Raw genomic sequence first — 22269 nt, forward strand, 5'->3', positions numbered from 1 at the left:
GCATGCACCCCAATCTCAGACCGCCTCGCATTTGCCCCCTGTCAGATTCTATTCTATACTCTAGTGCTACTTGTCCAGCCCAGTCCTCTGTGCACCTTGTTTCTCCTCCCTAATGTTTCATCCTGGTGCTCATCCCCCTGCAAAATTAATTTAAATCCTCCCCCACAGAACTAGTTAACCTTCCCGTGAGGACATTGGTCCCAGCTCTGTTGAGGTGCAACCCGTCCATCTTGAACAGATCCCTCCTGCCCCAGAACTGGTCCCAATGCCCCAGGAATATGAAGCCCTCCCTCCTGCACCATTGCTCCAGCTACGCATTAACCTGTCTTATTCTACTATTTCTATATTCACTAGCACGTGGCACTGGGAGTAATCCAGAGATTACTCCCTAACAACTCCTGAAACTCACTGGAGGACCTCAATTCTTTTCCTTCCTACGTCATTGGCCTGCTAGATTATCTGGCCTGCTAGATTATCTTGGGTACTTGGAGCTACAGCTTGGCCAAGTGTGTTATGGCTACTTTTTAGTGACTCATTGAAATCAAATTCCATTGTTCTATTGAGTGGAAAACGAGTGTTTTGGAATTGGTTGTTAGCCATCTGGAGCTACCATTTTACTTGAATAGTTCTCTGCTCCAGAGTGGATGGTGGAACATGATGACACAGAAAAACATGTAAGTTTAGTATTTAAAAATGACAACATTTGAAGTTAAAATAGAGAATATAGAAGAAAGAAAATCCGCAGATCAGAAGTAGAGTTTGTAGAACATTGGCATTATTAGTGTATTAAGTGGTATTTTTTTAGCTTTGGAGTGCATGAGCTGAAATATAAAAGGTTGGTCCAAGATGTTCATCACTGCATCATGTTTATTAGCCCTTAAACTAGTGAGTTTAAGGGCTAATAAACATGATGCAGTGATGAACAAGAAATTTTTTGTATAATGAGGATTTTACCATGCTCATAATTTATTTTAATATTTAGCTTCATCATCTTTTGCCAAAAGAATCATTGTTTTGGTTAAATTCTGATTTTGTAAAATCTGTTGCATTAGTGCCAAAAAATCAAGGCTAAAATTCATCATTGGTGATCAGTGTAGTTTCAAGACTTTCTCCATGATGTGTTTTATTTTCAAAGCCAAGTGATACTAATTGTATCTATTTCATCAAAAATAGATCGAATCATACATGCATCTTAGATAAAATCATACTTGTATTTATTTTGTTTTAAATGAATCAGTGGTTTATAAATTTATTGATTAACTTAATTTTTAAAACCCTGGGGAGTATATTTGCAGTTTCTGATGCCATTCAGAGTGTTGATCAGACTCTAGTCAGTTAAATATGATGGATATTTATTCTAATATTTGCTTGAATTATCATGGGACTTTTTTTTATAATTTACATTGACCTGTCATATGATTAATCTGTAAATAATCATGTTTGGCAATAAATGTGTTTGTGTGTGTGTGTGTGTATCTTTATTAAATAGGTGAAATGCAACTTTGATCTGGTTGGTGAGGTTAACCTTAATGAAGTAGATCTAGTTATAGAAATTGAAGAGTTCCAAAGGAAGAGACTCAAGAAAAGCCACGGTGAAGAGAAAAGTGAGCAGTACTAGTACTTTACTAAAAGATTATTGGGTTATTTTGATCTTTTACTTGCTGCAGTGGAGTTGACTTGTTAGTTCGTGCATTAAGAGATTAAAACACTTGATCCAGTTCCAAAGAACCCATGCGGCATATAGTATGTACACATCAGGGGACTGTTACATGCAATATTTACCCTATCTGGCAGACCACACCAAATCTATTTACATAAGAAATATAAGAAGGAGGAGCAGGAGTAGGCCACAAGGCCCCTCGAGCATAGTCCGCCATTTATTAAGATCATGGCTGATCTTGGACCTCAACTCCATTTTCCCACCCGATCCCCATATCCCTTGATTCCCCTAGAGTGCAAAAATCCATCGATCTCAGCCTTGAATATACTCAATGTCTCAGCATCCACAGCTCTCTGGGTAGAGAATTCTAAATATTCACGATTCTCTGAGTAAAGAAATTCCTCCTCATCTCAGTCCTAAATGTCGGACCCCTTATCCTGAGACTATGTCCCCTAGTTCTAGACTCTCCAGCCAGGGGAAACATCCTCTCAGCATCTACCCTGTCAGGTCCTCTTAGAATCTTATGTTTCAATGAGATCACCTCATTCTTCTAAACTCGAGAGAATATAGGCCCATTCTACTCCATCTCTCCTCATAGGACAACCCTCTCATCCCAGGAATCAATCCAGTGAACCTAAAAGTCTTATATCTGCACACACTTCCTGTCCTCAGAATCTTACTTCCTGTCATGATGATTTTGTCAGACTTTTGTATCACCTTTTTCAATTATAAATTCCTATGTCCATATTTGTAATTACTCTCCCATCATTGGTGGTGTTGTATCTCCTAGCTCCTTAACTTGTACTGCAGTGATACTCCTATGCAGCAAGCAAATATTTTTCTGTTTCCTAAATTGTCATAAGTTTTGCTCTTTAATTTTATATTATCTTTATTTAAAGTTTTATATAAAAATAAGGAAATAATTATAATTATATCTGTATACCTATATCTGCATACTGTGGTCCAATTATCCTCACCCTCTAACCCCACTTCACTTCAAGAATACACTTGATGTTGATATCCTGTGTGCAAAGCAATGGGCAGTCGACCAGTAATTATTAAAAACCTTGTGTGTGTGCGCATTTACTGTCATCACAATTTTTGGCCATGCTTTTGTCAATGTTTGTTTAACATTGAAACTGAACAGTTGCCTGTAATGATGTAGTTGCAGGTGGCCAATAGGAGTTCTGAAGTCCCTCTCCCAGTGTAGTGGGCATCTTGTATCTAATATTCATCAATAATCATGGGCAATTTACTAGTAGTATGTAATAAAATGATAGATTTGCCCCTTAAAAACAATTACAACAATGAGTACAGAGATGCAGACTCTTAAAATGCTCTTGATATCTTGATGGTGCCTCATCGTTGTTTTTCATCCAATCTGGACAGGTTGGTAGAGGAGTAACCAAAATCTTTTGAATTGAAAAACCATCTTACTTGAGTATCCTGTGTATTCAGGATTTGTGGAGGAAGGCGTTACTTTTCTGTGCATCTTGGTTATTTTTGGGTTTCTTTCTTCATTCAATGGATAGGAGCGTTGCATTGTCTATCCCTAGTTGCCCTGAGAAGATGATGGTGGGCTGCCTTCTTGAACTGCTGCAGTCCATGTGGTGAATATATTCCCACAATAGGGAGTTCCAGTATTTTGACCCAGCGACGATGAAGGAATGGGAGTATATGTCCAAGTCAGGATGGTGTGTGAATTGAAGAGGGACTTGCAGGTGATTGTGTTCCCTAGGTGGTGGAGGTCATGGATTTGGCAAGTACTGCTGAAGAAGCCTTGATGACACGCTGCAGTGCATTCTGTAGATAGTACACATTGTAGCCACGGTACGCCGGTGGTGGAGAGAGTGGACGTTTAAGCTGGTGGAAGGGGTGCCGATCAAGCGGACTGCTTTGTCCTGGATGTTGTCAAGCTTCTTTTGTGGTTTCCTTTGGCTTAGTGAGCTGGGATCTCTTCCATATGCAGTTCTGTACCTTCTTGCTCAACTCCTTGCTTTTTGGCACAAGGGAACTAATTAAGAGGGGCCACTTGTTTTTTGAGAAACCCAAAGTAAAGAGTTAAGGCTCATAGTGCAGGAGAGTAAGGTGTTAAAAAGAGCACAAGGTTATTCAGGAAGTTGTAATTAGGTGAGGCTAACCTTGGGTGACCATTTAGGCAGGGAAGGGTAATATTTTGATGCAACATTATAATATTGGGAACATCGCCTACAAGATGTTTCTCGCACCTGTGCCATACAAGTGGGAGCCAGGTCTGAGGCACCAGTTGATTGTTTTCATAACCTGCCTGAAGATGCTCTAACCCTCATACTGTCTCAAAATGACACATGGGTTTTTGTTTCTGCACTTCGTGACTTCTTTTGTCACCAGTAACTAATTCCATCTAGCGGGCTGAAGCACTGAAAGAAATGTAGCCAGGCTTCCAAGATTGTATAGTCAACACTACTACATTTGTCACCTGTCCAGTAAGAATAGCATGGCTACTTGTGGAAGCTCCTGTGATTTCTCCACTACTGTCCACTGAAATTCTTTACTGGATCCTCAAATTACATGTTTCATTCAGTCCAAAAATGGTAAACTATCGCTTAGATGGCACAGAATCAGCTTATGCTGTCAGGGATACAATGCCAGCTCAATGCCAGTTGAGCTCTTTACCACCTGGCACCAAGGGCTGTGCTCCAGTTGACTTTTTGTGTTGTTGATGCTCATTTGTTAGTCTGCACTCCCTTTCTTGATTGGTACAAATGGAGGTCACCCCAGCACTGACCAGTGTTAAAGCACCACAAAAGACAGTCAGCTTCCCTGGCAGTAGGCAATCACCTAAGAGATGAACCCATCCTTGCCCCCAAAGAAGTCTAAATTAGTGTGCCTAAGTGGATTCAACTCCATTTTGCGTTACTGATTCCTATTGTAGGTGTATAGTCTGGTGCTAAAGGGCTCATTCTCAAGATTTCTTACTCAAAAAGTGAACTCTGCAGTGTTGGAGGAAGCTTGCATGCCTTCCTGCAGCTTTGCTATGAATCTCTCTTCATTTTCTTCCAGCACCATTTTATTGCTCTCTGCATAAAAGCCTTGGACACTCAGTCATCCCACAGAGGTGCTGCATTTTGCCCTGAGTAGGGGGCTCCTTACTGATGCGGTAGAGATTGAAGAGATGAGGTTTTACTCTGCCATCATCTCCCTTTGAGTTTTCAGAAAGCATCTTTTCCCTCTTTCCTACAAGACCCAGTTGAGCCCAGGAGAATCATCCTGGAGTCACATCCATCTCTGCAGGACAGTTAGATGCAGAACTCCAGGAAGGGGATGATCCTGCGTTGCAACTTTGATCACTCTGTTGGAGCAATTATTGCATTTCAACTGCTGTGATGCAGAATATGAACATAACCATCCTGGGTGTCTCTATCTGAAGTGCAGTTATTGCTTTGGGCCTCAACAAAGGCAGTCTGAGCTGATTTGCAGAAGCAGGCCACAAGACCCAAAGAAGTAGACTATACTTATAAGGCTTACAGTGGTTTAGTGTATGCGATCTCGTGCAAGTGAAGCTTCCATCCTGGAAGTGACTCTTGTACCCCTGACAGTAAATCTAACTGTTGGATTTCTGACTTTAACAAGTCTTTATACTAACTTGAGCTGAAACCTGTGCCCATTTTGTGGTGAAGATGAAATGGTCTATGACATTTACGTGCAGTACCAGAAGTTGCAATCCCTGAAGCAGTTGCTCAATTTTTGGCTCAACTTCACACTCACACTCTTCATCTTTGGTCTCCTAGTGAAAGGTGGTCACCACTAGACACTGTCTGGTTTCATGGACATAAATTGGATCCTGATCTAACGCTTTGCATATGCACTTTCATTTTGACTGGGTCACGTTTGTTAGTGGTGCCCTTTCTCTTCAGAGTTTTTTGGGGCAAAATAAAGTGAACCATGCCTCTGAGATTTATGTATGACATGAAAGTAAAAAGTGCACATGGACAATGTTTCCATAATCTCAAAAATCTTAAATGGACATTCAGTTGTGACCTTTCCTTGGGCAGAATGGTTTTAAGGTGTGATCTTTCTGGTAGTATGTTGAGGATGCCTTCAACTCAAAGGATGAAGATCATACTGTTTAAATCTTTCAAACAGTGGAAACTGGACATGAGTTCACAACAGCAATAATTGTAAAAGACCTAGATACTTACTCTGTAAATAAACTATTTGGGCATAATGGCATGAAAAGAATAGCCTTTGGCGGTGTGTTATTTTTCCAAAATGGTCACTACAAATAAAAGAATGTGCTGCAGTGAAGGTTCAGTATATAAAATGCTGTGTTAAGGCCCCCCAGAGATTTACCTTCCTTTTTGTCCTTCAAGGGATTCAAAGGTGCACAAGACATTACCGTTCAACGAAAGCGACGCGATTTCCCTGTGAATTTTGTGGCCGAAGGTTCCTGGATCCCTCGGAATGGATATGCCACGTTCAGAGACACTCTGTAAGTTGCACTGTTCTGAGCAATAAGTGCCAGTAACAACCAGTATAGTGATTTGATCTCAGATTTCACAGTAATGAAGCTGTGAAACATTTTTAAGTTTTGTAGATTAAATAATTAGAGGCCAATCTTTGTAGCAACTATGTGCTTACACCCCCCATTTATCAATGGAATTCTGATATACACCTCACAGAACTCTTCTTTGGATGTTTCACATAAATTGGGACAGGCTGGCAATGTCATCACCTGTTCCTAATATGCCACTGTAGCTATGTGCTTTCTCTGCAGGCAAGGATCTTGTTGATTTGTGTTTTGGTGGAGAGGTAGTAAAAGGAAATTATCCCAGACGTGGAATTGTTGTTTCCGCCTTTAATGCAGGCATTTGATTTCAGACAATTTAAAAACTTCTGAATCCTGATAAGTGTATTTGAATATTTAATTAGTTTCCACCATCTAATTGGAAGTAGTTTGAGTGGATACGCGAGTATTGGTGCGAACCCGGTTAGAAATTCTGACCATTAATTTAAACCCATTTTTACAAATTAATTGGATGTAGGTAAATATTTCCTCAGCCAAGTATGTTTTATCTTGCATGAAATATATACACAGTGAATTGGTGTCCATTTAAAAAAAAAATATATATATATGTAAAGGGATTTGGTTGTGGAATTTCACCATTCACTAAGTATCCATTTAGTGTGAGGCGAACAAGAGGGCTAGTCCAGTACTGGTATGCATGTGGAAGGCATTTGACTAGAAATCAAAACAAAGTTATTCTAACCTTATATAATTTATTGTAAAGACCTCATTTAGGATATTGTGCAGTTTTTCTTATACAGCTTTCAGATTGGTACTGTATTGGAGAACTCAGAAGATTGACTTGGATGATTAAAAATGTTGTAATAAACAGACATTCAGAATTAAACTTCCTTCCACTAGAGAAAAGAAGATTGAAAAGGATCATTTTAAAATGCTGCAAGGCACAGACAAAGTGAATGTAAACATGCTAGCTAACTTGTACTGAGATTGTGAATATGAAATTGTAAAACATATAGAGATCAAAAGAATATTTTCCCTAATGAATTGTGAATATGTGGAATAGTCCCAGGTAAGGAGTTAATATTGCATTGTTAATGTTTTGAAAATTAATTGATATTTTGTCCATCGTATCATGGTTGCCACATTTTGGGCACCTGATGAGCTCAAATTTCACAATTTCAAAACAGCAACAAATCAGAACTGAACATGAATGGAAATAGCAAACCTGAATGTGACTGATGGTTTTCAAAGTTCAAAAAATCTATTAATGAACTTACCAGATAGTTTTTTAAAAAAAATTTACCGGCTCAGGCACGATGGGCTAATTGGCCTCCTGTGCTGTAACATACTGTGATACTAATTGTTTGTCTCTATCTCTAGCATTTAATGAAAACGGTGGGAAGAAAGAGGGCTGGTTTCCTCCCTTAGTCCTCTGCTATGTACTTGCTTCTAGTTGGAGGTATATTGTTCAGCCAGGGAAATCTTTTAAAGGGATGGGGTTCCCTGTGATTTTTATTTTTGAGTCAACAACAACTTCCCTTTTATATAATACCTTTTAACATAGAAAAATACCTCAGCGACTCGAACCCCGAGCTCCCCACCACCACGATCTTCGACCCCCCCCCCCCCCCCAGTCTAACATTTACCTTTTTCACTTTCTCTCCTTAACTGCTCTCCCGTCCTGTTGATCAGGCTGGCCTGTCAGGCAGGAAATATACACAAAAAAAAAGACGTCCTTACGTCAAAATCGTAAGGATGTCCAGGAAGCCTGTACTTCCGAGTTAACCATCAGGAATTCCACCCCACCCCCTTCCCGACTCCCTGATAAAATCATGCCCAAAGATTTCCACAATACACTAGTCAGATCACACTGAATGAATTATGGTCATGAGTTCCATAAAAATCTATACATGCAGTGGAGAGGATGCACTGATTGATTCCAATAGTGAAGAGATGAATTTTGAGGAAGGATTTGAGAATCTAAGCTCAATAGTTTAGAAACAGTGGGCGCTAAATTGGGCTGTGTAGCGGCTATTGTTTCGGTGCTACGCGACCTCCCGAAGCGCCAAGATGGCGTTTTGGCTGCGCATGCACACTTCCAGCGTGCCACTATCTTGGTATAGGAGTTAGCCCAGGCGCAGATAACGAATGCCAGAAGCATGGAAAGTAAGGGGAAAATGGATACAATCAGTGTGCAACGCTGATTTAAAGTGATAGACACCATTTTGGGACTTAACGCTCAACTCAACGCACAATCTTAACCCGACTGCCTGGAGGAACCCCCACCAGCGCTATTTAAAGGGACCATATAGGCGTTGCAGGTTAGTTGCTGGATTATTACTTCTGGCTGCTGGTGGAATAAGAAGTTTTTTGAAGCTCCCTATACTTACTGAGAGTTCCTAGAGTACATTTAAGAGCGGTTTGGCAGGTACTGTCTTACGGTTCGGAAAGTTACAACCATGGTTGAACAATATTCCTGGCAACCATGGGTGGTCTGCTAGGGCTCCCGCTGGGCATTGAGCACGACTGGGAGCATGCAGAGAGGCCACACTCAGCAGGTCAAGCTGCGAGGAGAGGGAGGACGAGGAGGCGCAGGGCACTGAGCAGGAGGTCCTATCCAATGAGGGCCTTCCGGGACCAATTCTCTTACCTCAACATGACCGAGGAGGATTGCATCCGACGCCCGAGGTTCACCAAGGAAGCCGTGACCGAGATCTGACAACTGGTGCGGCCACAACTGCAGCCTCAGAGCAGGGCAAGGACAGCATTGCTTGTGGCTGTGAAGATCACCAACCCGCTGAATTTCTACAGCTGAAGATCATTTCAGGCCTCTGCTGGTGACATGTGCAACATCTCGCAGTATGCAGTGCACTGCTGCATAAATGAGTTCACAGATGCACTGTACCAGATGAGGAACAGGTTCATCACCTTCCCCCTTGACAGAGACAAGTAGAATGAGTGAGCACAGGGGTTCGCTCGCATTGCTGGCTTCCCCCTGGTGCAGGGTGCCATTGACTGCACGCATACCTGTGCGCCCCGCATATCAACTCTGCCGTCTTCGTCAACCAAAAGGGCTTCCACTCCCTCAACGTGCAGCTGGTGTGTGACCACACGCATCGAATCATGGAGGTCGATGCCCGTTACCCTGGGAGCAGTCACGACACTTCCGTCATGCGGCAGTCCATCGTGCCAGCTATCTTTCATCCGGCTCAGCATGTCAAAGGCTGGCTACTGGGCGTTAAGGGCTATCCCCTCACGCCGTGGCTCGTGACTCCGGTCAGGAACCCACGCATACGTGCCACCCACAAAGTCGTGGAGCACACCATAGACCTCCTCAAACAAAGCTTCCGCTGGCTGGAACAGTCTGGCGGAGCCCTGCAGTACTCCGCAGAGCGGGTGGGCAGATTCCTGGTGGTATGCTGCACAACCTCATCTGAGGGACCAGCCTTTGCCACCAATGATCCAAGAAGACCCTGAGGTGGTGGAGGAGGAGGAGGAGGGGAGGGGGAGGAGCCAGAAGAGGAAGTGGAGGAAGACGCAAGGGGGTAACAGGGACCACACGCCTTGTCTGCAAGGGCTCTGCGTGCTCGCCTGATCCGTGCCCGCTATCAATAATGTCAACTATATCCCCTATCTCACCAACAGTCCTACACTCCCCATCTTTCTGCTCCCACAAGACAAGTAAATCGCCTTCCATCTGATTGCACATTGGTTTCCCCCTCAGCTCATCACACAAATAAAAACCACCACCAAATGCAAATTCAAAGTCACATTTATCATTGAATAAATGAAATTATGCAAACAGAACAGAACTATTCACCCTTGTGCATTCCCTTAGTGCCTGTTGTTTGTGTGCCTTTACCTATCCTAGTGCTCCTACAAAGTGCTTCCCCAGTAGCTGGAGCATGGGTGGTGGGAGGCTGCAGGCCTTCAATGGAGGAGCATGCAGATAGCCTTGAAGAATAACCCTGAGCAGCTCTGGGCCGGGAGGTCCCGGCTTCAGACTGCACCATCTCAGCATGGGCTGCAGCAGTTTGGCCTGGCTGGCCGATAGGCAACAACAAGGGCACTGGCAGAGTGGCAGGAGTGGGAGCAGAAATGCTGTCGTCCTACTGCCATATCACCACTGCCACTCTCCCGGGGCGGTGCCTCCGCAATAATGGTGATCAGCTGTGATGCCCTAGAAGCCCCGTTCCACAGTGGTCCTCAGAGCCACGATAGCAGCAATCTGAGCTTCCATTGCAGCAGTCTGAGCAGCAACCGTAGCTTGCAGACCTTTGATGACATCGGTTTGCGCTGCAATGGAAGCCATGACATCGGCCATCAGGCGCTGCATCATGGTGGGTTCCACAGGTGTGATGATGGAAGTGGCCACCCGTTCCATGTTGGAAAGGATGGGCTCCAAGCTCTGCGCAAAGCCCTGTCCCATGTTGGAGCTGGACTCCTCCATGCCCTTTCTCATTGTGCGCAGGCCTTCTGGCAGGCTTTCCAGTGCCCCAAGCATTTGGTGACGTACGCCCATCGGCCATCTTCTGTAGCCTGGCTCGCTAAAGTCCTCATCTGACTCCTCTGCAGCAGAATTAGTGAGTGAACTCACCCTCCGGCAAGCTGGCACCTGTGGTATCCGTTCCCCCCCCCCGCCCCGGCTCCTGCGCACTTGTACCCGGTGTCTCACCACGCGCAGATCCCTCCTCTAACCTAGCCTCTAAAGGATGCGCGATGTCAGTCTCTGAGCTGGTGGAAGCAAGTGTCACATCGAGTGACGGTGTGGCTTCATTCTCCTACTCGGACAGTGCCACCTTGTTGTTGGGTATCTGCAATGACAAAGGAAAACAGGTTCAGTTGTGGAGTGGGGAGAGTAGCAAGTAAGATGTGCGTGCCGACAGCATCTACAGCACGTGAGTTAGAAAAGATAATGGGAGGAGGGAGATGTGGGAAAGGAGAAGCAGCATTAGATGTGCAGAGACCCCATTCATCAGGACCCACAGTGCTGCATGTTGTCACGGCTGCAGCGACGGCCCGCCCAATGATCCGAAGCACTGTCTCCTTTAGGCGGGTGAGGACGTGTAAGCGTCCCTTTCCACCCTCAGGTCTCTCCTGCTGCCGGCTGTTATGCGCCTTCTCCTGCAAGACAGAAGGCAATGTGTCAGCGAGAATCCTGTAAGGTCTGTGGGTGATGTGCCTGTCGTGGTCGAATAGCTGCCCGTGTGTGTGACCTGAGTGGTGGTTGTGTGGCCTGCAAGTGTGATACTATGTGCGGGTGAGATGCAGCATGCCAACTGCAGCGTTGCGTATGGATGGGCAGATGGGCAGTTTTTGTTGATGGGTAGGTGATGGGGAGTGTGATGCGTGGAGCAGTGGTGCAGTTGGTAGGATGTGCTACTTGACACTTGCATTTACTCACCATAACCATTTGTGTCAAATCATTGAACTTCTTTTGACACTGTAGCCATGTGCTCCTGGCGTTCACTTCCTCTGCTACAGCCTGCTAATGTCTGCGGAGCTGCAGCCTGGAGGGTCTCCTGCCACCCTGCGGGTACATGTTGGCCTTCCTTTCGTTCACCCCTTCCACCAGGGCCTCCTGTGCATCATCGGAGAAGTGTGGGGCCCTCTCTCGCGCCAGTCCTGCCATCCTCATGGCCATCTTAGTGAACTGTGCATGTCCCATTTAAAATGTGCACCTGCACCTTTGAGGTGCAGGCTGCTGATGACGTGTGCTGAGCACGCCCCATTTCCAACTTCCTCATTCTCCGTGCAGCCTCTCGGCAGCGCAGGTATCTGGCTGCATGGAGCTATCATGCTAATTAGCAGACAGCACGAAGTTCACGTGCTGCCTGCGTAGGGGCCATCGGGCATGGGATAATAGCGCATCATGCTAGCCGTGCCTGAAAATGGCTGTTATCGAATTTTTCCCTTAAGGTGCTTGTGGGTTGTCCTCATTGAGTTATATTAAATGATGCACTAAACAGTAAATTTAGAATATTCAAATTAAGCAAGAAGTAGGACTAAAGGACATAAATTTAAGTTATTGAAAATTTTAAAATTGATATTAGGAAGAGCTTCTTTATTCAAAGACTGGAATGATCATCTGGAAAGAATAAAAGAGGCAGAAACATTGAGGATGTTCAAAATGCAACTGGGTGTTACAATGAAGCAAAGGTTTTTACATATATTGAATTTTTGAGTGTACAGTCAGCTGAGTGGCTAGTTGTGATTGCAGTTACTGTTACGTTAATGTTTCAGATTCTGCAATTTTTAAACTTAATACTAAAATAGTTTTTGTGTGTTCACTATAAGTCAGTCTGAAGCCCACAGACGGTGGGATTGGGTTAGATGAAAAGCATGATACTGCGGATGCTGGAAATCTGAAATAAAAATAGAAAATGCTGGAAATACTCAGCAGGTCAGGCAGGATCTGTGGAGGGAGAAAGAGTTAACGTTTCAGATTGATAACCTTTTGTCAGAATTGGAACAAGTAAAGATTTAACAGTTTTTAATTAAATACAGAGCCGGAGGGGAGGGAAGAACAAAAGGGTAGGTCTGTGATGGGGTGGAGGGCAGGAGTGATTAAATGACAAAAGGGATGATGGTGCAAGGCAAAGCGGGTGGTAATGGGACAAGTAAATAAATAAAAGAGGAGCTGTAAATGACAACGGCAGAACCATTATCAGGACCCGCTGTCCGAAAAAATATAGCAGTGGTTATGATCTGAAGTTATTGAAATCATTGTTGAGTCCGGAAGGTTGTAAAGTGCCTAATCGAAAGATGAGGTGCTGTTCCTCGAGCTTCCATTGAGCTTCATTGGAACAGTGTAGGAGGCCAGGGACAGAGAGATCAGAGTGGGAGTGGGACGGAGAATTAAAATGGCAAACGACCGGAAGCTCAGGGTCATGCTTGGGGACTGAACGGAGGTGTTCAGCAAAGCAATCACCCAATCTGCTTTTGGTCTCCCCAGTGTAGAGGAGACCACATCGTGAGCAGCGAATACAGTATACTAAATTGAAAGAAGTGCAAGTAAATCACTCTCACCTTGAAGGAGTGTTTGGGGCCCTGGACGGTGGGAAGGGAGGAGGTGAAACGTCAGGTGTTGCATCTCCTGTGCTTGCACGGGAAGGTGAGCAGGCGTTGAGGATGATGGAAGAGTGGACCAGGGTGTCGCGGAGGGATCGGTCCCTTTCAGCATACTGAGAGGGGAGGGGAAGATGTGTTTGGTGGTGGAATCGCGCTGGAGGTGGCGGAAATGAGGGAGGATGATCCGTTGAACCTTGAGGCTGGTAGGGTGGAAGGTGAAGACAAGGGGGAACCTATCGTAGTTCTGGCAGGGGAAACGGTGAGGGCAGAAGAGCGGGAAATGGGACTGACATGGTCGAGGGCCCTGTCAACTACAGTGGAGGGAAATCCTCAATTGAGGAAAAAGGAAGACATATCTGAAGATCTGGTGTGGAAGGTGGGATCGTTGGAACAGATGCAATGGAGACTGAGAAATTGGAAGAATGGAATAGGGTCCTTACAGGAAGTGGGGTGAGAGGAAGTGTAATCAAGATAGCTGTGGAAGTTGGTGGGCTTATAGAAGATATTAGTTGACAGCCTATCCTCATAAATGGAGATAGAGAAGTCAAGGAAGGGAAGAGTCAGAGATGGACCATGTGAAGGTGAGGGAGGGGTGGAAATTGGAAGAAAAGTTGATGAAATTTTCGAGTTTGGGGCAAGAGCAGGAAGCGGCACCAATACAGTCATCACTGTACCAGAAAAAGAGGTGAGGGAGGGAACCTGAGTAGGACTGGAACAAAAAATGTTCCACGTATCCCACAAAAAGGCAGGAATAGCTAGGACCCATACAGGTTCCCATAGCAACACCTTTTTATTTGGAGGAAGTGAATGGAGTCAGAGAGGAAGTTGTTCAATGTAAGAACAAGTTTAGCCAGGTGTAGAAGGGTGGGGGTGGATGGGGACTGGTTGGGTCTCCATTCAAGGAAGAAACTGAGGGCCCGCAGGCCTCCTAGTGGGGGATGGAGGTGTAGAGGGACTGTACGACCATGGTGAAAAGGAGACTAATAGAGACTGGAAACTGTTGAAGTGTCGGAGGGCGTTGAAAGAGTCGCGGATGTAGGTCGGAAGAGACTGGACAAGGAGAGAAAAAATAGTCACGATAGGAAGAAATAAGCTCTGTGGGGCAAGAACATGCTAAGACAATGGGTCTACCAGGGCAGTCCTGTTTGTCGATCTTGGGAAGCGGGCTGTGCGGGGTTGGGGGACTGAGGTTGGAGGCTGTGGGAAGATCTCCAGAGGAGATGAGATCAGTGATGGTCTGGGAAACTGTGGCTTGATGTTAGGTGGTGGGGTCATGATCTAGTGGGAGGTAGGAGAAGGTGTTGGTGAGTTGGTGTTCAGCCTCCACAAGGTAGAGGTCTGTTCACCAAACAACAACGCCGCCCTTGTCAGCAGGTTTAATGACAATGTCAGGGTTGCATCTGAGAGAACGGAGTGCTGCAAGTTCAGAGGGAAGTAGGTTATAGTGAGTGAGGGGAGTAGAGAAATTGAGATGGCTGATGTCATGCCGGCAGTTCCCAATGAAAGGATCGAGAGCGTAAAGGTCCAGGTGGAACAAGAACTCTGAAGACGGGAGAAAGTGGTGGGGGGGGGGAGGAAGACTCCTGGCCAAAGAAGCGGGCATGAAGGCGACGGAAGAGCTCAGTTCTTTAGGTTAGATGGCCTTTTCTGATCCTTGTGTTATGCTAATTTATTTATGGAACAAGTAACACTGAATCTAGTAGTTTTTAAATTGGTTTGTTTTGTGACCATTGCTGATGATGTCTTTGTACTAACCAGATTGGGAGCTGATGAGCTATTGAGAGGAAACCAGAAAGAACAAACTCTGAATGAGGACAGAGAAGGCTCTTTGTCTTCTGAAAACACTGTCCCGGAATCTTCGCGGATCACTGTTGTGGTTCATGTTGGAGCTCCTGTGGAATAAATGCAAAATTGTATTTGTGTTCCTTTTATGTTTTGTTTTGCTTATATCTGGGTATAAAATGATGAACAGTGATGTTTAATAAGTGAACTCTAGCAGACTGTATGAGGGTTGTATAATTCTATGCTTAAAAGACTGCAGCAATTTATATGCTGTTTTAATAAAGCATTTTTTGTCCAAATGTAGGCAGTGACCTGTTGACTAGAATTTGCCTTAATTGTACAATTCATAGCAGCAGTTAATATGGATATAACTCCAATTCTGTGATTTATTGTAATTGGGAAGACAGCATTCCTATTATGACCTGATCTGTATAGTGGGGAAAATGTAATGTTTGTATATATTGAATCGTTGAGTTTGCATATTGGGCTTGCTTCTGATTGGCTAGTCATGTTTGCAGTTATTGTTGCATACACATGCTGATTCTAGCTTTTTTTTAAAAAAAATTCATATCAAAATTGATTTATATGTCGACCTGAAGCTCACATCAGTACTGTGCTTGAAAAATGACTTTTTTGCTGAAGCCCACAACATAAGTTGCTTGTGAAATGGTGAGCACATACCTGTGCATGCTTTATTTTCCCACCCACTGTGCTTATTAAGGCATTAAAGTACACGGCAGAAATCACAGCACATTCTCAACCAAAGGACCTTTTTTAAGCACAGTTAAAGTATATTGATGTGGAAAACATGCGAGCTCATCCTTGTGTTATGGATCCTGGTGCTGTGATCAGGCCGATGTTGTCTGTTCCCCCCTGCCCCCCCAATCCCCCATTCTGCTTTCTTTCTGCTGTCCCAGAAGACGAGCGATTAAAATTTCAAACCATCAATCAGTGTATTGGAAAAAGTAAGACATTGTTGACCTCAGTGTAGTAAATAACTTTCCTCTGCCTGATTTTTTTTTTTCAAATGTAACCTCAAGAAGATGGTGGACCTAGGTCCCAGAAGGCATTTCCCAAAGGTGCACCTAGAAAATATTAAACAGCAACCCATTTTCTCTCTTTCCCGTCACCCCGCACACATACGGGTGCGCATACACCTTCAAAAATGAAGTATACATTTGGTGTTGTAAGTTATCATATTTGAAAGTTCTTCAATGGATTTGTTTAGAATTGTACTTTTTACACAATAGGTTACATTTCTGACCTGCCTCATTCCTATGTGCTGTCTCACTAAATAGAACATCATTCCATAAATCGAAATATGGAATCGTGGAAAAAAAAATGATTAAGATTGAGTGGTAAACCCACACTGCAGGAACTGAGAGCCATTGCTGTCCAAGGAGGATAGCCTTTATTTTTGGTTAGTGATTTAAATGGCACTTTGATTTAAATGAGTTTCTTGCCAAATGCTCTGTTTAAGAATTTCTGTGAATTTTGGCAAAATGGCATTTTACTTTTATAATGGATTGATGTGTTAGTTTTGCTGAAAAGTATTGCCTCGTTCTATAAATCTTTAGAATTCCAGTGTTGGAAAAAGTTAAAATGTCTGTATTTAGAACAGATATTAGCTTGGATTTTTTTTGCATTGAAATAAAATGTTTTTGTGTTAAGTTTCATTAGTTCAATATTCACATCATTCTGCCTGTCTAAAAAGGTAAAAATCTTCCCTTTGATTAATTATTATTAAGGCTATAGCATTGGCTTGAATTCTTGGAGCTTTATATGCACTTTCAGGTTTTGGATTTAAAGATTAGAAATGCAAAGGTCACTTCCTTTGAGGCAAAAGATGAGCTTAAAATGTAATCTGTCCATATCCAAACAGTTAATACATTCTAGCTTAAATGTTTGACTAGATCTCTCATGCTGCAAAACTCTCTCAGCCCAAGAACGTCCCCCAGTTCTACCAAAATGAAGCCCCCATGCAATTAAGCCCTACTCTCCTTAGCTCGTATTTAGCAGTACTGGGTATCTAACTTCAACTGGTACAACTTGCATTCTATATTCCTGTGTATTCTCAGCTTTAAAACTGGCATGGGTCAAAAAATGAGTACTAAAAAAAAAATAAAAAGCTACTTATTTACATTTTTTCACAATAATACAGTCATGCAATTTGATCCCCAAAGCACCTGGAAAAATCAAGAATACCATTCAATACAAATGGAATTTGACTTAATTCAGTAATTGTAAATCAGTGGCCTCAATGTTATCCCCTACATGACATAAAACATATGTTATAAAAACTTGTGAACTTCCTGTCCATTGTTCTACTGTTTAATTTTTTTTCGTGCATTTATGTCAACATTTAACTTTGCAACTGCCTATGTAAATGTCTACAGTGCAAATTTGGTATGGAAAGAGTTGTCTTATAACTGTAGGCTTCAGCCACTAGGTGCATCTGTGGAACATGTGGTTGAGATCCCTCTCCCATTTATCATTGCTTTTCTGCCAGTCCTTTATTAACTTTATTTGCAAATTTTTTGCCCCCTTCTAGATCGCCCATCCCATTTTGGGTCACTTGCCTGCCCCTGTTCCCTTGGTGCTCCACTATAAAGCCAGGGCCTGTTGCTTCCAAATTCTAAATTGCCATCCCTGGTCTTCCCCTGTTCACTTAGGGTTCCTCCATTCCATCATGCAAGGTTAATTGATGGTCCCCTAGCATGCTCCGATGCTCTGGCCTTTCTGCTGCCTTTCTGTGAGATCCCCACCCACCCCAACCTGGACCATTCTAGTCCCAGTTCGCCCACTGGTAAACTGACACCACTACAAACATTGTTTACTTGTGCATTATTTGCAAATGGCCCCACTCTGGGATTTGTCTCCTTCTAGCCAGCCTGCTCTGCCTGCCCTCCTTGTAAAAGACCCCACTCCCAACTCTGCTGTGCTCCAGTCCCAATTCTGCTTACCTTTGCCCTACCCATCCCCTTGCTCAAGGCTGCTGTTAACTGAGTTCTTTCCTCCTGCTCCTGCCTCTGCAAGCCACTGGTCTACCTGCCCTGTTGTTTGTGGTCACTGCTTAGCTGTGCTCTCCACTCCCAAACCTGGCTCTGTCTGCCTCTGACTATTAAATCTTATATAAACAAAAAAAAAATCCTAGCTTCATTCCCATTCTGCCCTAGTTAAATTATTTATACAAAAAAATCTCTCCAGCCTCTGGGTTGCCTCCTAGTTTGCTTTCATTAAATTTTATAAAAATGTATTAAATTATCTTTTTATACATTTTTTTTAAATGCTCAACTCTCAGCTCTGCTTGCCTAATTGCATGGTCTTTAGTTCTGTTTTTGGCCCTATCTTTCTCTGGTTTGCTGATGGTATGTTTGGAAGTGAGGACAGCATGTGGTGGGTGAGACTGAACAGGCCTGAGGGTGGCAATAGGCCCTATGCTTTCCCCTCACTGCTGTAGGCAGAGAGCATACAATCAAGCATAGGGGAAGGGATGCAGTGGTGCAAAAAGCAGGTAAGAGTGCATGATGATAAAACGACAATAGGTGAGGGAGAACAGATAAGGTCAGCAAGGAGTTTAGTAGAGTGGATGGGGAGGCTGAGAGGCAGTAGGGGAGTGAGCATAATATGGTCTCATGTTCCACGAGGATGGATAGGCAGACACACAAGGCTTTGAATAGGATATTAGATGGGTTGGATGGAGGAATAACACAGGAGTCAACAGCAAAGTAAAATACAATGCAGACAATCCAGTGGTTTACTGCATACTTCAAAGAGGTATGGGAAGCAATGGCAACAGTGGGCTAGTAGGAAAGTGAGGGGTTTTGCAAAGCAGAAGGTGTAAGGAATGTTATAGGAGTGAGGGATATTCATCTGTCTGCATGGGATATTCTGCAAATTTTGGCATTACTGGTCACTCTCGCAAGCAGACCTTGCATCCTCTTATCATCTGGAATGTACCTTTACTGCCCAATATCTAGTTAAACGATAGCATAATCCAGGTATCGTAGCATTGAGCCTTTATGTGTACTGGATACTGTGATAGTGTATGTCCCACCATTTGTGTTTTCTTGTTTTTATGAAAGATGGACTGAAAAGTACTCCAATGAGACAGAGCATGATTTTAATCCAACTAAGTGGTTTATTTTACATGAATGAGCAGAATAGTTTTCACAGCAAAATTCAACTATTTCATAGAGTTATACAGCACGGATAGAGGCCCTTCGGCCCATCGTGTCTGCGCCGGCCATCAAGCCCTGTCTAATCTAATCCCATATTCCAGCATTTGGTCCATAGCCTTGTATGCTATGGCATTTCAAGTGCTCATCCAAATGCTTCTTGAATGTTGTGAGGGTTCCTGCCTCCACAACCCTTTCAGGCAGTGAGTTCCAGACTCCAACCACCCTCTGGCTGAAAAAGTTCTTTCTCAAACAACTTTATACATTTCCTATTACTCATACCATAAAAATAATAAAAGATGCAACTCTGCCACCACTCTAGTCAAAACTCATTTAGCTTAGGGACAGCTAGCTTGAAAGTGATCGTTGTGTCCTCCCATAGGTTAATTACATTCATACTTTGTTGTGGTGCCTCTCTCTGACTGAGTCATACTGACTCTCCTAGGAACTAGAGAAACAAGGACAGCCCTCTGACCCCTCCCTTAACTGTGTGCCAAAGTTTGGCCCACCACACTGCCACCCAGTTATCACCTTAAATGAAATGCCACTCCCTTGATATGAGATCTTGTGGCACCTATATGTCTGTTCAGCTAAGCCGCCTTGGGCTGGGTGCATTGAATGAAAACCACTCTGTCATAATGGCGAGAGATATTTAAGACCAGACCTAATGAACCTTATAGATTCAAAGTTAACATACCATGCAAAAGTGCATAGTTTGATGGCTGTTCCATGAGAGGACCCACCTCAAAACCATTCTAATTAACATTCTAAATTCCAAGTCTAAAAATGTACTTCTGGGGAGTTACCCCTTTGTAAACTGAATCTAACCTTTATGACAGTATCACGATGTGAATTAAAACAAAATCTAATCCAGATCACATAAGTTAAAGTCCTAAAAATAAAACCGGGACATTATGTGAGGATGGGAAATAGCTGCAGAGCTATCCTCAAATGCACCAGATTTGATAAATACGAAGGGAAATTTTTTTTTACAGGGCCATAGGGAAGGAACAGGGGAATGGGACTAATTGGATAGCTCTTTCAAAGAGCTGGCACAGGCACGATGGGCCGAATGGCCTCCTGTGCTGTACCTATGATACTATGTAATACATTCCTAGCTGTGTGTTGACATATATGTAATACATTCCTTGCTGTGAGTTGTTCTATGTATAATACATTCCCAGCTGTGTGTTCTATATGTAATGGATTTGTTGTGGATTGCTGCATACAATGAGGCATTGCTTGCCAGAGCCAACAACTTTATACATTTTCCGAAGGATGCATCAGCAGGAGAGTGATCTTCACTTCTTTCGAGCAGCTGCATTCTCAAAACTGCAAGGCCTCATTGACAGTTCTCCATGTGGCCATTCAAGCTCTTTTCAAAAATAGAAACACAGTTGTGAATAGGAAGGAATTCCATCTGTTAATGTGCAGGTTGTATGTGACAATTGGATCTGCAGCATGCAGGTTGATGCCAGGTATCCTGACAGCTGCTGCGATGCATTCATTCTATGTCCGTCTACTGTCCCACCCTTATTTCAAGGCCATTCTGCCCTATGTGGATGAATTCTGGGCGACTGTGGAATACTCTCTGGAGGCCTCGCTGATGATACAAGTGTGGAATCCCAAAACTGCAGCTGAAAGAAAACATAATGAGGCACACACCTCCACAAGGAACTAAACAGAAAACACAGTTGGACTATTCAATGATTCTGCTGCCTGGATTGGACTAGGGGGAGGGAATGCTGTACAGCCATAAAAAGGTGTCCACAATTGTCATCCTGTGCTGCACTCTGCACAGTCTGTTCAGAGAGGGATCACAGTGCAACAGGGTCAGAAAGAAAGTAAGAACTTGCATTTATATAGCATCTTTCACGACTTCAGGACATCCCAAAGTGTTCTACAGCCAATAAAGTACTTTTTGAAGTGTAGTTACTTGTAATGTAGGCAGCCAATTTACACACAGCAAGGTCCCACAAATATAATGTGATAATGATCAGATTATCTGTTTTAGTGATGTTAGTTGAGGGATAAATATTGCCCAGAACACCGTGGAGAATGCCCCTGCTGGTATTTGAATAATGCCATGGGATTTTTTACATCTACCTGAGAGGGTTGGCCCCATAGTAGCGTGTTGAAAAGGCACCCTGTATACACAAGCTCCCGTGGACTCTCAAATTAATTCCAATCTGGGCTGAGGTATAATTGCTCACGTCGAGGAAACCTAAAGCAGACAGACCATGTGGGTCAGTGTAAAGTAAAGCTGAATAAATCTGTTCAAAGGACCGGGACTAATTGAAATGTTTTGTGGTTGGAAATAAATTGGGTTCAATTTAACATCTCACCCCAAGACGACATCTCTGACAGTGCAGGACTCAGTACTGCATAGAAGTGTCAGCTTAGATTGTGCTGGAATACAATTCTGCTGCTGCTGATGGCCCACAGCGCCTCATGGATGCTCAGTTTTGAGCTGCTAGATCTGTTCTGAATCTATCCCATTTAGCTTTCGGAGATTATCCCCTTCGTCAGGTGAATGAGTGAAAAGGTTCTCAAATCGCATAAAAAACATAATTAAGGTGAAAAGAAAAAAAAATAGGTTCTCAAATCGCATAAAAAACATAATTAAGGGGAAAAGAAAAAAAAATTATGTTTTTAATATTTCCTCTCTCTCTCTCTGCCATTTGGGTTTCTTTCTGTCTGTCTGTGTAATTGACACAATGTATATCCAGTGTACTGGGACGTGCTGTTCTCCGTGACTGGCCTGTTTGAATAACAACGACACCTTTTGATTGGTGTGATGCTGTCCCAGCCTAGTATAAGATATGCGATTTAAGAACCTTTTCACTCATTCACCTGACGAAGGGGATAATCTCCGAAAGCTTGTGATTTTAAAATAAATTTGCTGGACTATAACCTGGTGTTGTAAGATTCCTTACATTTGTCCACCCCAGTCCATCACCGGCATCTCCACATTATCCCATTTAGCACAGTGGTAGTGCCACACAACACGTTGGATGGTGTCCTCAGTGTGGAAGATGGGACTTTGTCTCCACAAGGACTGTGCGATGGTC

The 22269-nt window shown here is 43.5% G+C and overlaps 1 protein-coding gene across 1 annotated transcript in view; it reads left to right on the forward strand.

The window, feature by feature from the left end:
* LOC137299716 (zinc finger protein Xfin-like) overlaps nucleotides 1-15454 on the forward strand; it is an 82389-nt gene extending 66935 nt beyond the window's left edge. Inside the window, exons 10-11 of the mRNA XM_067968652.1 lie at nucleotides 6013-6131; nucleotides 14997-15454. Coding sequence (XP_067824753.1) covers nucleotides 6013-6131; nucleotides 14997-15141 — 264 coding nt within the window. The 3' untranslated portion in view covers nucleotides 15142-15454. The remainder of the gene's footprint in view (nucleotides 1-6012; nucleotides 6132-14996) is intronic.
* The last annotated feature ends 6815 nt before the right edge of the window (nucleotides 15455-22269 follow it).

Source organism: Heptranchias perlo, chromosome 29, assembly GCF_035084215.1.
Source record: "Heptranchias perlo isolate sHepPer1 chromosome 29, sHepPer1.hap1, whole genome shotgun sequence".
In the NCBI taxonomy this organism is placed as follows: Eukaryota; Metazoa; Chordata; class Chondrichthyes; order Hexanchiformes; family Hexanchidae; genus Heptranchias; species Heptranchias perlo.